Raw genomic sequence first — 13,272 nt, 5'->3', positions numbered from 1 at the left:
GGACAGGGATCTTGGAAGTAAGTGTTGGATGTAAGGGAAGGACGTGGGTATTTTAGGTGTATTTCAAGGCTTTTATAGGAAAAGTGGTTTATTCCTTAACTTTTTGTTGTTGACAAAGTTTCTCTGAGAGTGAAGCCTCTCAGAAGCTATAGAGAACAGATTAATAGACGTACAGTTGGTTGCTTAAAGAGCTCTTCTTGTGTCTTTGAGGAAAAGTTTAACAAGTAGTTTCTAGCACTTGAGAATGTACAATCTGCCATAAAAGGGTTCACACGTACTAGATGCTTAATAAATTTTTGTTGAATAGTGAATAAATATATCCTAAAATTGCTGTTGGTACTGTTAATGTTCTGTCATGGTGAGGAACTGGAATATTCCTTTGTATCTGTGTACCCATACTATATAAAATATAATAAAGAAGAGAAGGGGAGATATTTCTTGCAGTGTCTTGGCTATCTTAAAAGCTTGTTCAGAATTGGGATGACTTTCTTTTTCTCTCCCTCCCTCCCTCCCTCCCTTCCTGTTTTTTAAAAAACACATCTTGTTTGGAAACATCACTTATTACAAAGGGGAATGATGTGTTGATTGCACAAAAGTATAGATACTTCATTATGTCATGTGTAAATCCTGATAAAAATTGGATATTAAAAATGATCTTCCCTAATTGCTGAAGTAGGTATTTCATACTGCAACAATTTAACAATCTGTTAGTTGAAAATGGTTAGGACTAAGTAGTATTGTAGGTGTTTCTGTAAACTGTTTCTAGAAGGATCTGCCTTTTTGTGTATTAAATCTCTCAGACTGTGCACTCAGTATGGCCCAGTCTTGGTAGATTCATTGCTGAGTTAGGAATATGCATTTTGTGCCTGATCACTTTTTAGCACATCATGTACAATTAAAAAAAATGCTTTTATAGAGGTACCCATAATTATCATCTCACCCCTTATAATGTCGTAGTTCTTATATGTACTCCACAAATTTAGGATTTGAGAACAGGATGAAATGTTTTCTTGAGTTGGTTTCTCAAGCTCTTCAAATAGGAAAAAACCCAGGAGATTAAAGGTTCTCATCTGTGCTGGAGGCAGGGAAATAGCACAACACGGGCTTAACAGTCAAGGTGTTTCCAACGCTGGGGAAAACTGGAGTCTCTGTGTTTCAAACTTTTCAACCTAATTTTACTGTGTGTGAAATATTGTTCTTCTGTAAGAAGATTCTAATAAAGCATTTTAATCTCTTCTAAGTCCCTAATTTATCTGTTGGAAAACAATCCTTAAAGACAGGTGTAAAGGAAAAGATAAGTTTTCATTTAAGGATTTAATCTCAGTATGGAGCACTGTTGAGCAACAGGTTCTAAATTTATACAGAAGTAATATCTCTGAAATTCTGTGATTGCCCTGAATACTTCTGTGAACTATATAGATATCAGTAATGAAAAACTTTATTTGTTCTTTGAATTATGTGAGTAAACCATATATTTCCCCCCATTTATAGCTATGATAGCTGCCTGGCTTCTCTTAGGGGAGGAGCATCTGTTTGGGTAAAATATTAGCATCAGTGTTTTAGAGCCTTTTGAGATGAAAAGGGGGTTTTCTTTTCCTGTCTGAGAATATAAGCTGCTTAATACATTAGTAAGATTTTAGTTTGTGGATTCGTATTATATATGTACTAGAAATAGCATGCTTGCCCCTCTACCCACTAGATACTGATAGGATCTGCCATCCCCCAAATATGACAATCAAATAATGGCTCCAGATATTGTCAAATGTCTTTGGGGAGCAAAATTGCCCCCACTTTAGAACTACTGCTTCAGATTCTCTTTTCAGGCTTAAAGACACGTAGAAATGTTAAATTAGTAAATGACTAAAAATGAGTACTGGTTGTTGAATTTTTATTGGTCATATTGGAAATTAAAAATTTGTAAAATACAGAGCCTTATTAGGAGGGTTTAAAATTTTTTTAATTTGCAGTTCTGAGCTACTGGTTTCAACCAGTTGTTTTAAAGACATAACTCCTCCAGGTGTACCTGGGGTTAACATTTTTGGGGCAGTTTTAATTAATAACTTGTTTGTTCCCTTTCTCAACTTCTAGAAAACCTATGAATTTATGTCTGTGACTGGAAATGCTGGCAGTGGGCCTGCTGTAGAGAACGTTAGCCAAAAGAGATCCCTTTGGGCCCCACCCTTTCTAAATTTAGTTCATTCAGTCTCAGACTCTCCAGAGCCACCCAGGGCAGAGTTGGGTTGCTCCTTCTGGATGCAGGTAGACTGTGGAGCAAACACTTTGGCTTTTGGCTTATGTTTTGACCTGTGACCTATGGTTGGTGTTGTGAAGTTGTGAGTATACTCTTTAGAAAAATGCCCTCAAGACAGATTTCAGAAAGAGAGGGAGAGAGTGAATAAAAGAAGGAGGGGGAAGATTGAGAGAGAAGTGTTTATATTTTGGCAGCTGAATGAAATAAGAACAATGAAACAGGGTCATAGCTGACTTCTGAAAGCTTCTGGACTTGTTTCTTGACACTGGCAACTTATCTGCTAAGACCATTACCTAGATCTTCAGTGCATCTCCTCCGTTATTTTGTTCTGATTTCAAAAGTAAGCAAGGAACAACTGCAGTATTGGAGAATTTTGTTGTATAAGGTAATGTTTATGCCTCTATTAACCAAAGTCATAGTTTAGCTGAGGTTTGCTTTTGTTTTTTGTCTTGTTTTGAACTTTGTAGTCCTTTTTGTTTCAACAAGAGAGGGTGTGCCAGGACTCCTCAAGTAACTTAATTGCTCTGGTCATTCATCTCTTTCTAGAGGTCCAGCGTTAATTAAAAATCATTTTGAGACTTAAAAAAAATAAACTAACAAAAATTACTCTATAATAGAACTTCCAATTTGTTAGCTTGCTGGCTTCTGCTTTGGTTGGCTTTTTCTGTTCCTTGTTGCTTACTGGTTATTTTTGAGTACTTTTGATTTGCTTAAACATTTTCAACTTTTTGAACTATGACTATAAAAATGAGCAGAACTGTCCTTATTTTTGACTTGTGAAGAAATTTAAATGTATTTAGGATTAATGCCTTTGGAACTTACAAGATGCAGTAAACAATCTCTGCTCCGTAGGCTCTACCCCTACAAGCCACGCTAGTAAAATCATCTGTCTGAAATCTGTTCCTCTCTTCTTCATCTTCTCCGCTTTTGCTTTTAATGATAGAAATACTATAGAATGTTCTTTGCTATTCAGATGATTTCTCAGGATCATGAGCATTGATGTGGGTGCAGCAATTCTTGTTTGGGATCTGTAAATAAATGAGACTATCTCAAACAAACCTTGTAGGAAAACAAAGAGATCTTTTACCATCATAAGGAAAAAGAAAAAGGAAAAGTGAGGAATTCTTCTCTTTCTTCAGTCAATGTAAAGGAAAGCTCTAAGGTTGCCAATCTGAGCATATGGCCCTAAAATGGAAGCAGTGTTTACATTCACCTGTTAATGGTGTTACAAACCCAGTTTGCTTTCAGTTTCTTATCAATTTGAAACCAGAAACCTTTACCATATCCCATATGCAATGGAAAACCTCTTCATATTTTTTAATTTGCATTTTTGAATATAACTATAGTTTATAATTCTTAATATTCAACAATAAATATTATCATACCATGCTGATTCTCTTTGTAAAATGAACATGCAGGGCATGTGGGTATTGTAAGTCATTTAAAAACACTTTGAGAAATTTACAAGGCTAGTGAACCTTACTGTATACGAAGGAGAGACACATTTCTAATACATCAACATAGCTACGTACTAAACGGGGCCATTATCATACTAGAGTAGGTGACACCAATTTTGACTGAATATTGGCAATTACATATCTCCTCTATAATTTATCTTTTTATTTTCTTTCCCTTACAACTTTCAGGTAGAACTTTAGACTTCATAGCACTGAATTAACCTGCACTGAAAGCTGTTTACCTGCAGTTGTTCACTTTTGTTGAAAGTGACCATGTCTCAAGTTCAAGTGCAAGTTCAGAACCCATCTGCCGCTCTCTCAGGGAGCCAAATACTGAACAAGAACCAGTCTCTTCTCTCACAGCCTTTGATGAGTATTCCTTCTACTACTAGCTCTCTGCCCTCTGAAAATGCAGGTAGACCTATTCAAAACTCTGCTTTACCCTCTGCATCTATTACATCCACCAGTGCAGCTGCAGGTAAGCGTATGACTCCAAGTGTCTTCTGTTTCAAATGTTTTCTTAGCCTGTTTTCTGATCTGATAAGTAGATTGCAGATGTAGGGAGCTCTCACACACATTTACCTTCAAGAAGCAGAAGAAAGTATACCACCCACGCTTCTTTATCCCAGATATAGAACACACTTGGTTGTATATCGGGTTGATGGAGGCCTTTGACAGACCATTTCAAAGTGTAAGGAAGAAAATTGGAAACTAAACTATAAAGTCTTGTCTATTATAAAGTGGTAGCTGGCAGAAAGAATCGAACAGTAAATACCACTTTGGATATTCATTGTTATATGGGAAAATTCTGCTTTTATCATTATTTCCCAGAATTGATTTGTAGGTGTAAGCCTCCTTTTTGGATGTCTATAAGATTTTTCCCAAGCAAGGGGGCAGGCAGATTTATTGGAAAGCAAAAGAGTGTGTTCGCATTTGATAATTTTTATTTTGAATAAGTAAGCTTAAATTGAGATTCCAGAGGTGGCTAAGAAATCATAGTGAGGACCAGTTAGAAGTTGAACAAAGAAGCAGAGATTTTTAAAAAAGAAATAAGTTTAGAAGCATTCAAATTTAAATATTAGGAAAATAAAAATGAAATAAATGTGCTCATTGATCAGGAAAAACTTGAAACCTCTGGGGAAAAAACCCTAAAAACAATATTCTGCTCCCCAAACCTTCCCTTCCCCCAAGTTGCAAAACCAATTAAATGGGGTGTCAGCATAGGTGTCTCTATGCTAGAGTCACCTAATAAAAAATTCTTTTCAACCTTAAGCCTGACAGTTTCCCTTGCATTTCCTCCTCTTCCTTCATCGTCTCGTTTCCTTTACTTTGTAAATCTGTTCTTAGAGTGTTAGCTTGTCCCACTCTCGGCAGAATGGCATCTATCATGCTGCTACCTCTAGACTTCCTTGGACCGGCTCACCAAATAGCATTCTTGACTTGTCATGGTCCCCTAGAGATTCAGTGTTCCCCATATTTGCCATTTGAATACCATCTTAATAGGAAATGGCACAGACTATTTCAGTCCTCTGGGATTTATTGCTTTTTCTTCTAATGTGTTCTTATATCCACATTTTTTTGACTTCATAAAACTCCCACCCACAAAGGCCATTTTATTTTACTTATAATTATCAGAAATGGATATGGTCTGAGGATGGCAGCCTCTGGAGATAAGACTAGAGGACGCCCTAGGAATGAGAAGTTAGCTGTGTGGAAAAGGACAGTCGTGGTTTGAGAAATGGTACTGGCATATTGAGTTTTTATGAAATAACGAACAGGGTACAGCTGACAGCTGTTGCGGTAACCAGTGTGTGTGTGTGTCTCTACTCAAAAGACCTCCTTGTTATTCCCTTGGTTATAATAGCAGTGCTTCATCTGATTTCAAATCTTGTGTGCTTGCCATGGTTTAGTTATTCCTCTGACTTCTATTCTCTCTCTTTTGAAGACACACCCCCTCCTAGGTTACCTGGCTTCAACTGGTTCAGAAAAGATCCCAGCTGTGTCTTCAGATATGTGCCCCCAGTGTGGTTTGCAGTATTGCATCACTGCTGCTTTAAATCCTTAGACCTTCAGCTTGTTTTCCCTCTTTTTTCATATCCCTGGGAGAGCTGCAGTCTTAAATACTGCTAGTTGACTTCAATGCTCTTACGTTATTTTTCAGTTCCTTCTAACATGGCACACCCCAAAGAGAAAACCCCAATGTGTCTTGTGAATGAGTTAGCCCGTTTCAACAAGATTCAACCTGAGTATAAGCTTTTGCGTGAGCAAGGTCCAGCTCACTGTAAGGTAAATATTGTCCATACTGCTTGTGCATTTATAACCCACTAGGAATGTTTTCTTTCTTTTTATACAGTTGCAAGTGGTTCTGTGATGCAAAATATATATATTTTCAAACTGCTGAGGTTGTCTTAAAGAGACGCAAAAGTACAGATTGTTGGCGAGTCGCTTCTTTTTTCATCCTTGCAGAATGGGTCAAAGAAAAGATGTGCTTCTTTGGGGGATATTTGGCTTTTAAAACTCCAGTTAGTGTGTGGTTGTTTAGCATTCTGAATAGAGACAATTCCCAAGCACCTGTGATTGATTTCCTGTGAGTTTTCCAGGCTCTGGGCCTCCTGGCTTCTGCCTACCTCTGGCTCCTTTCCTGCTTGTTTGAAAGTGCATGTGTACCTTAGACTGGGCAGGGAGAGGAGGTGAATGGGAAATCAGTTCTGCCACTTGTTGGCAATCAGATAACAAGTTTTGAATATGAGAGGTAAAATTAGTCTCCCAGTGAGTATTTTGGATTATCTCTGATTTCAGGTACCCTTCTCATTCCCCTCATCTTAGAGGATGAAAGACTGACTGTAATTTGAATTTTTCCTATTTGTTATTCAGGAGTTCAGTCTTTTAAGCTTGTTTGATATCTGTGCTAATGTATCAGTACATCTTGGAACTTAAATGTTTGCATATCTGGCTTTATCTTTTGCAGCTGTAGTATGAGACATAAGGAATTGGGCCTCCTGTTTCTGATCCTAGCCTTGCAGTAAGATGATATACTTTTTATAAGGATGAGTTATTTGTCTCTTTATGTCTCATTTTTCTTGACATGCAAACCTCAAACCTTGACTGATACCAGGTTTCTCTTTTCATTTGACTAAAAGTAACATCAACCACAATCATAAATGGCACCACAGGATAGCACAGTTAGGTGAGTTGCCTTTGGAGTCAGACAGATCTGGGTTTGAATCTTAGCTTCTTACTAGCTGTGTGACCTTGGGCAAGTTGCTACTTTTTTTGAACCTCAGTTTTCTCATCTGTAAAATGGGGATAATAATACCTACCAAATAAGTCTATTGTGAGATATATTAAAGTGTGGAGCACAATGTCTGGCACATAGTAAATGCTTGAGAAATGGTACTTATTATTATTAGGCAATTATGCATTTAAGAAAAACAGAAATTTCCCACTCACATGAAGCTAGTTTTAATATTATTCTAAAGCATAATTATATTTGAAATGTTTCTTTACCTTTAGAAGGCAATTAGCCATTTTTTATAACTGTTCTGTTTCTTCTACAGGATTTTTTTTGCAGATCTTAACTTTGGGATTCCCTTTATTAACTGTTTTGATATTTTTGGAAATATGTACTTTCTCACTTGAACTTTAGTACTTTAGGTAATTTGGCTGTGTGTTCAATCTGTAACTGCATTTTTTTTTTTTTTTTACCTACAAGTTGTTCAAAGAGGAAAAGTTATTCCCTCCTAGATGATTGTTAGACTATTTAAAAAGTCAGAGGTCTGGTGTACTTTTAATTGTCTGAACCAAGATCTAACCTCACTACCAACCCTCCACACAGAAGGCAGCAGAGTGGCAGCAGCGCCGACGGGGACAGCCCTGGAGAAAGGCAAGACTGATCATGAAATTAACTGTTTTCTATCTTTTAGCATTTTCCCCTTCAATGTCTTTCCATGAAAGGATCACAGAAATGACTCAGGGATTGCACAGGATTGCAGGCTTCTTCTGCCATTTGACCTTTCATGCCAGCCAGGGTTTTGAGTTCATGCTATTGGTGCTTAAGTGAGTAGCTTTATGAACTGCAGCATAAATATAGGAGACCCCTAATATTTCAAGGGGGATGAAGGATTCTTTAATTTTTCCCCTTTAGTGGAAGCTGTGCACTGAGGGAATCCTGAAGTTAAGACCTATAAGAAAAATCAGCTATAAGGCAAGTTGGCCCCATCCCTTTAGGCACCAAATTTAAATGACCTAGGCATACTCAGATTGACATTTCTCATGTGAATTATTTGTCAATGAAATAAAGTGATATTCTGTGATAAAGAAGATGAGAAGAATAAAAGCTCCAAAGTAGTGAGTTTGAAACGTTGAAGTGCATCAGAATCACTTTGGGAGCTTGTTAAAAATACACATGCTTGGGCTTCCCTGGTGCTGTTCAGTCGAAATCCCTGGGCATGTGTATGTTACCAAGCTTCCCAGGTTATTCTTCAGATGCACACCAAAGTTAAAGAATCACTGAGCTGTGATGGGTCATGGTTTTTTTTTTTTTTTGATAGAGTATTAGTCCAGTTCTGATCGGATTAACGTAACCTAATTTTACGAATGGAGTGTGCACATGAGTTACCTTTATACTTAAAAAGGAAGAAAGAGGCTTGCCATTGTCAGTATTTGTTGAGGACGGAATTAGCTGTTTTGATTGCCTCCTTAGAATTGAGTTCAGAAACGTTTTTAGATCTTTACTTGCTATGAATCTGATTTGCTTCTGCAAGTGGAAGCAGTGTCTGACTAGTGCAGTCTTAGGAAAGTAAAAGGCAACATTTTCGAACCTGGCTGACATTCCCAAATTTATTTGAGTTTTCGTTCTAATGGGGTTGTGTTTTCAGACAAGCGTCCACAAACAAATTACAACATCAAAACAAATATTGTCTTCATTTGTATGAGGTACTACTGTGTGTCTAAATCAAGTTTGCTAAGTTTCTTCCATGAGAAATAATGGGAAGACAATTTTCTATTTGGATGGCTTCCAAATCATCAGCATTTAATATTTTAATATATAAGAGAACATTTTTTAATCTCTGTACTTACCCCCATCTTTCAAAGCATAGTTTTTTCATGGAGTGCTATGCAGTACAAGTCAATGATATGTGTATCTTTTTGTGTTTATAAAAACAACGAAAAAGGGGATGAAGGGATAAATTATCAAGATAATGACCAGGCCTTTTAAACCATGACCATAAATTATGTTCAAGGACCAAGTGACATATTATAGTCAACATCAGGTTTCATGAATTGAGAGCTCACAATTTTCATTTGTAGGTGTTTACAGTACAGCTAACACTTGGAGATCAGCACTGGGAAGCTGAAGGAACTAGTATTAAAAAAGCCCAACACACAGCTGCTGCCAAAGCTTTGGAAGGAACAAAATTTCCTAAACCTATAGTCCGCCCTTTTCGTAGCGAAGGAAGGAATCCAGGTATTATGCGTGGGCCAAGACAGGTTCCTTTCAAAAGTGTGTCTAGAGGTATCTGTTTAGTATGTATATGAATTCTTTCTTAACTAACTTGTTGGTTTTGAAAGCACAGAGTCTGCACTACCAGTGGCAAATGCTTATCTTTTCAGGTCTTAGCCTTACTCTAAAGCAGTGGTTCCCAGGCTCCAGTCCCTCCACTCCTGCTGGTCTGGAAAGGTGGTCGTGGGCGGTGAAGGATGTTGCCAGATGATTTCCGAGATTTTTAGAAAAGCCTAATGAAAATACATGTTTTCTTTTGATAAGGTTGTATAGATGCCAAGAATGTGGGTTTTAGCTAAAATCACTTCAACTCCGTGTGGTCATATTGATTATAACATGTTGATCATAACCCCTGATTATCAGTTTTATGTTTCCTGATCATTAACAAGAATGAGAAAATATTTTAAATATTTGTTTCTTAAATACAAATCAGTAGGTAATATCTCTTCAAGCAAGGGCCCAACTGGGGAGAATACTGATAAAGAGGAGTGTCTGGCGGGAGCTTGAGAACCACTGACCTGGAGGCTGTAGGTAGAAGTGGCTGTTTTAGGAGAGTTATTGCTCCAGTACGTGAAGTCATTCCAGGCCCTTTGCACTCGGGAATGATCTGGGAAGATCTCAAAAGATCTCGGTCACACCTTTCTTGTTGCTTTTGATTGCTTTGTGGTATTCTTTCTTTAAATTTATTCTCTACTGCAGATAAATTTTATGGGTCAGAGCTGCTCTTACTTAAAATGCACTATTTGAATTGTGTAAAAAATATAATTCTGATGTTAGCTAGAGAGAGGTTGGTTATTCATGTGACCCTCTGACTTTGCAAACTCAAAGATATTCTTATAAATTTGATTTATGCACTAAACTTAGTCAAACCAGTTATGGTACAGAATCGAGTCATTTTTATTTTCCTCTACATACACCCTAAAGAGGCATTTTAAAATGGATTTTTGTGTGCATTGAAATCGAACTTTGCCATTGCTAGTGTTGTTCTGTGTTTGATATTAAAGTGTTATTTTTAAATGTGATTGTGCACCTACACTAATCTTTCCAGGCTGGTTTTCTTTTTAAATGATTTTTAAAGGTTTATGAGTTGGATGAAATGAGAGGGGAAAAAAAGGAAGATGAATAATGAATATTTTCTAAAGTTGCTATTTCTGAGATAACCCAAGATATACTTGCTCCTGTTGTATACGGCAACAGATCTCATTTTTCTAACAAGTATTACCACAAGTCAGATCCCATTATAAGTATCAAGAATGAAACATCCAGTGCTTCCCTGGTGGTCCAGTGGTTAAGACTCCGTGCTTCCACTGCTGAGGGTGCAGGTTCAATCCCTGATCAGGGAAGTTCCACATGCTGTGCGGTGTGGCCCGCCCCCCCAAAAAAAATTAAGAATGGGAACCTCTAAATATTTTGTAGGTCTCATCTGACTTCTCCAGATAGAATTTACTTGTCTCCTTCTCAGTGATACTGCACCTTTCCTTATAGCACACATAATGTTGTATTGTAGTTCTTTGAGTGTGTTTTGTGTTCTTTGAACTCCTCTGGGGCAAGAATTGTGTTCAAGCTTAGCACAGTACTCTGCCTCCAGTTAGTACTGAATAAATGCATTGTTCTATGAAATAGTGTGTACAAACATCCTTCTAAGTGTAAGCCAGCCAGTCAGTGCAACCAAAGTTATGTTGGTTGAGTATTCCCAAACAATGAAATGACTTGGACGGTCCTGTGGGATTTTTTAATCATGGAATTTGATGTGTATTGGAACTTATTTCTGACAACTGGCTTTCACTGCTAACATCTTGTGTTACACTGATGCTCCCTTAATAGCCGTTACAGTATATTTTGTGCTGCTGACTGTGTATTAATACCTAGAAATCACAGCAGATTCTTGGATTTCCTGACCTGATGCCTAGCAGTGAAGTATTTAGATCTTTTCCTGAAATACATCATGAATCCAATTAGTAGAAAGCATGCTATTCTTTTTGATTTTAGTGAGTGTCATTCTCACATCAGAAAAAAACAATTCTTTGTGTTGATTCTGTGTTGCAGAAAGCATAACCCCTACTGTAGAGCTAAATGCACTGTGCATGAAACTTGGAAAAAAACCAATGTATAAGCCTGTCGACCCTTACTCTCGGATGCAGTCCACCTATAACTACAACATGAGAGGAGGTGCTTATCCCCCAAGGTATGTGTTTGTTTTGTTTTCAATACAGGTGAAGATATATTTGATCTTTTACGTAGAATAATAAGATCTTTAGATTGTAGAGCACAAAATGGTTTGGTCCTCTTTGGCCTGCCAAATGCTAAAGTCAGTCTTAATTGTCTTGGTGTCATTGGAACTGTATCTTGATGCTCTTTTAACTCCTGTCATTGGAAAGGGCCTGAGCACATTCCTCACGAGCAGTACGGCTCATGCCCCAAGCTATCTGGTTAAAACTATCACCCTTCTAACTGCTTTGTGCAACTGAGTCATATTTTTATTTTTTAAACAAAGATGGCCTAATGATTTTTATTTTATTTTTTAAAATTTATTAATTTTTTTTGGCTGTGTTGGGTCTTCGTTGCTATGCGCGGGCTTTCTCTAGTTGCAGCGAGCGGGGGCTACTCTTCTTGGAGGTGTGTGGGCTTCTCATTGCGGTGGCTTCTCGTCATAGAGCACGGGCTCTAGGGCATGCGGGCTTCAGTAGTTGTGGCGCGTGGGCTCAGTAGTTGTGGCTCGTGGGCTCTAGAGCGCAGGCTCAGTAGTTGTGGCGCACGGACTTAGTTGTTCCGTGGCATGTGGGATCTTCCCGGACCAGGGCTCGAACCTGTGTTCCCTGCATTGGCAGGCGGATTCTTAACCACTGTGCCACCAGGAAAGTCCCAAACTGAGTCATATTTGAACATGATTCCTGCAATACCACAATTCTCATCATTCACAGATTTCCTGATTATTGTTTATTGGGTACTTTTTGACTGTTGAACTTACATATGTGTTTGTAAATAGCCTTGGTATATGGATGCAGTAAAATATTAATCGAAACCTGAAAATGCCATGTGTTAAAAACCTTCTGCTTGTGGTCATAAGACACTAGTGGATAGATTGATGATCAAACTGGAGGTCTTCATTTTTCATTTCCCTTCCCTACTTTGGGGTAGGAGGGAGGTGGAATTTTAAAAATAGAAACCAGCCTCCACCAGGCTATAGGATATTGGGATTTACAGAAATGAGGGTCCTTTCTAAAAGACGTCTGTTAAAAAATTTCCATCCTTTTCTGGAGACCCGGAAGCGTGAATCTCAGGTACGAGAAAGTAGAGCAAGTTAAGTGTTCTGTCTTAGCCAAAGTCTAATCTATTTTAGATTTTGTAAATACGGGTTAGCTTTATAAATTGAACTCATATAATTTGTAAGGCAGTGTATTTTGTGGAACATAAACAGTATTTGCTCATACCGTGTGGCAATTCTAATGCAGCATAAACATGGGAAATCTCTGGATGTACTGATGAGGAGTCATTATTGGTGAGTAAACGCTGATGTGATCAGGACCTGTGATGAAGGAAATACCTGGAGTTTTTCAGAGAACGTATGGTGACTTACCTGAGACTCATTTTCCTTACCCCCCTCTATTTTTAGGTACTTTTACCCATTTCCAGTGCCACCTTTACTTTATCAAGTTGAACTTTCTGTGGGAGGACAGCAATTTAACGGGAAAGGAAAGACGAGACAGGCTGCGAAACACGACGCTGCTGCAAAAGCTTTGAGGACCCTGCAGAACGAGCCCCCACCCGAGAGGCTGGAGGTGAGGAGAGAGCAGAGCTGGGGCTCCTTGACGCTTTGGGTGTAGCAGGAAGGTGGTAGGGAAGACACCATCTCAAGTTGCTTTCTCTAAGAGGATGTATTGAGAGTTGTCCATAATGTTTGTTATTTGATAGCTTACACGTTTTTATACCCTGTAGCTTTCTTGCCTTTCTTCCCCCTTAAAAAAAATGTCTCAGCAAGAAAGTCAGGTGCCTTCTTTTGTGCTCAATGGCATAGTTTTGAGTGAACATGTTAGAAAGATTGTGGACTCACTTGAGTTGTG

General features: G+C 38.1%; 1 protein-coding gene across 28 annotated transcripts in view; it reads left to right on the top strand.

The window, feature by feature from the left end:
• Nucleotides 1-13,272, top strand: part of STAU1 (staufen double-stranded RNA binding protein 1) — a 90,440-nt gene that overhangs the window by 42,724 nt on the left and 34,444 nt on the right. For 6 of the 28 annotated variants that reach the window (XM_067708388.1, XM_067708389.1, XM_067708390.1 and 3 more), the window contains 6 exons: nt 3,898-4,186; nt 5,870-5,994; nt 7,544-7,591; nt 9,019-9,223; nt 11,258-11,396; nt 12,825-12,990. In XM_067708388.1, the coding sequence (XP_067564489.1) occupies nt 3,982-4,186; nt 5,870-5,994; nt 7,544-7,591; nt 9,019-9,223; nt 11,258-11,396; nt 12,825-12,990 (888 nt within the window). In that variant the 5' untranslated portion in view covers nt 3,898-3,981. Of the gene's footprint in view, nt 1-3,897; nt 4,187-5,869; nt 5,995-7,543; nt 7,592-9,018; nt 9,224-11,257; nt 11,397-12,824; nt 12,991-13,272 lie in introns of those variants that run through there. The other 22 variants (XM_067708408.1, XM_067708406.1, XM_067708414.1 and 19 more) reach the window with 12 other exon arrangements.

This window comes from Pseudorca crassidens, chromosome 15 (assembly GCF_039906515.1).
Source record: "Pseudorca crassidens isolate mPseCra1 chromosome 15, mPseCra1.hap1, whole genome shotgun sequence".
Lineage (NCBI taxonomy): Eukaryota > Metazoa > Chordata > Mammalia > Artiodactyla > Delphinidae > Pseudorca > Pseudorca crassidens.
Note: the sequence above shows the minus strand (reverse complement) of the source record. Positions and strands in the feature narration are given on the sequence as shown.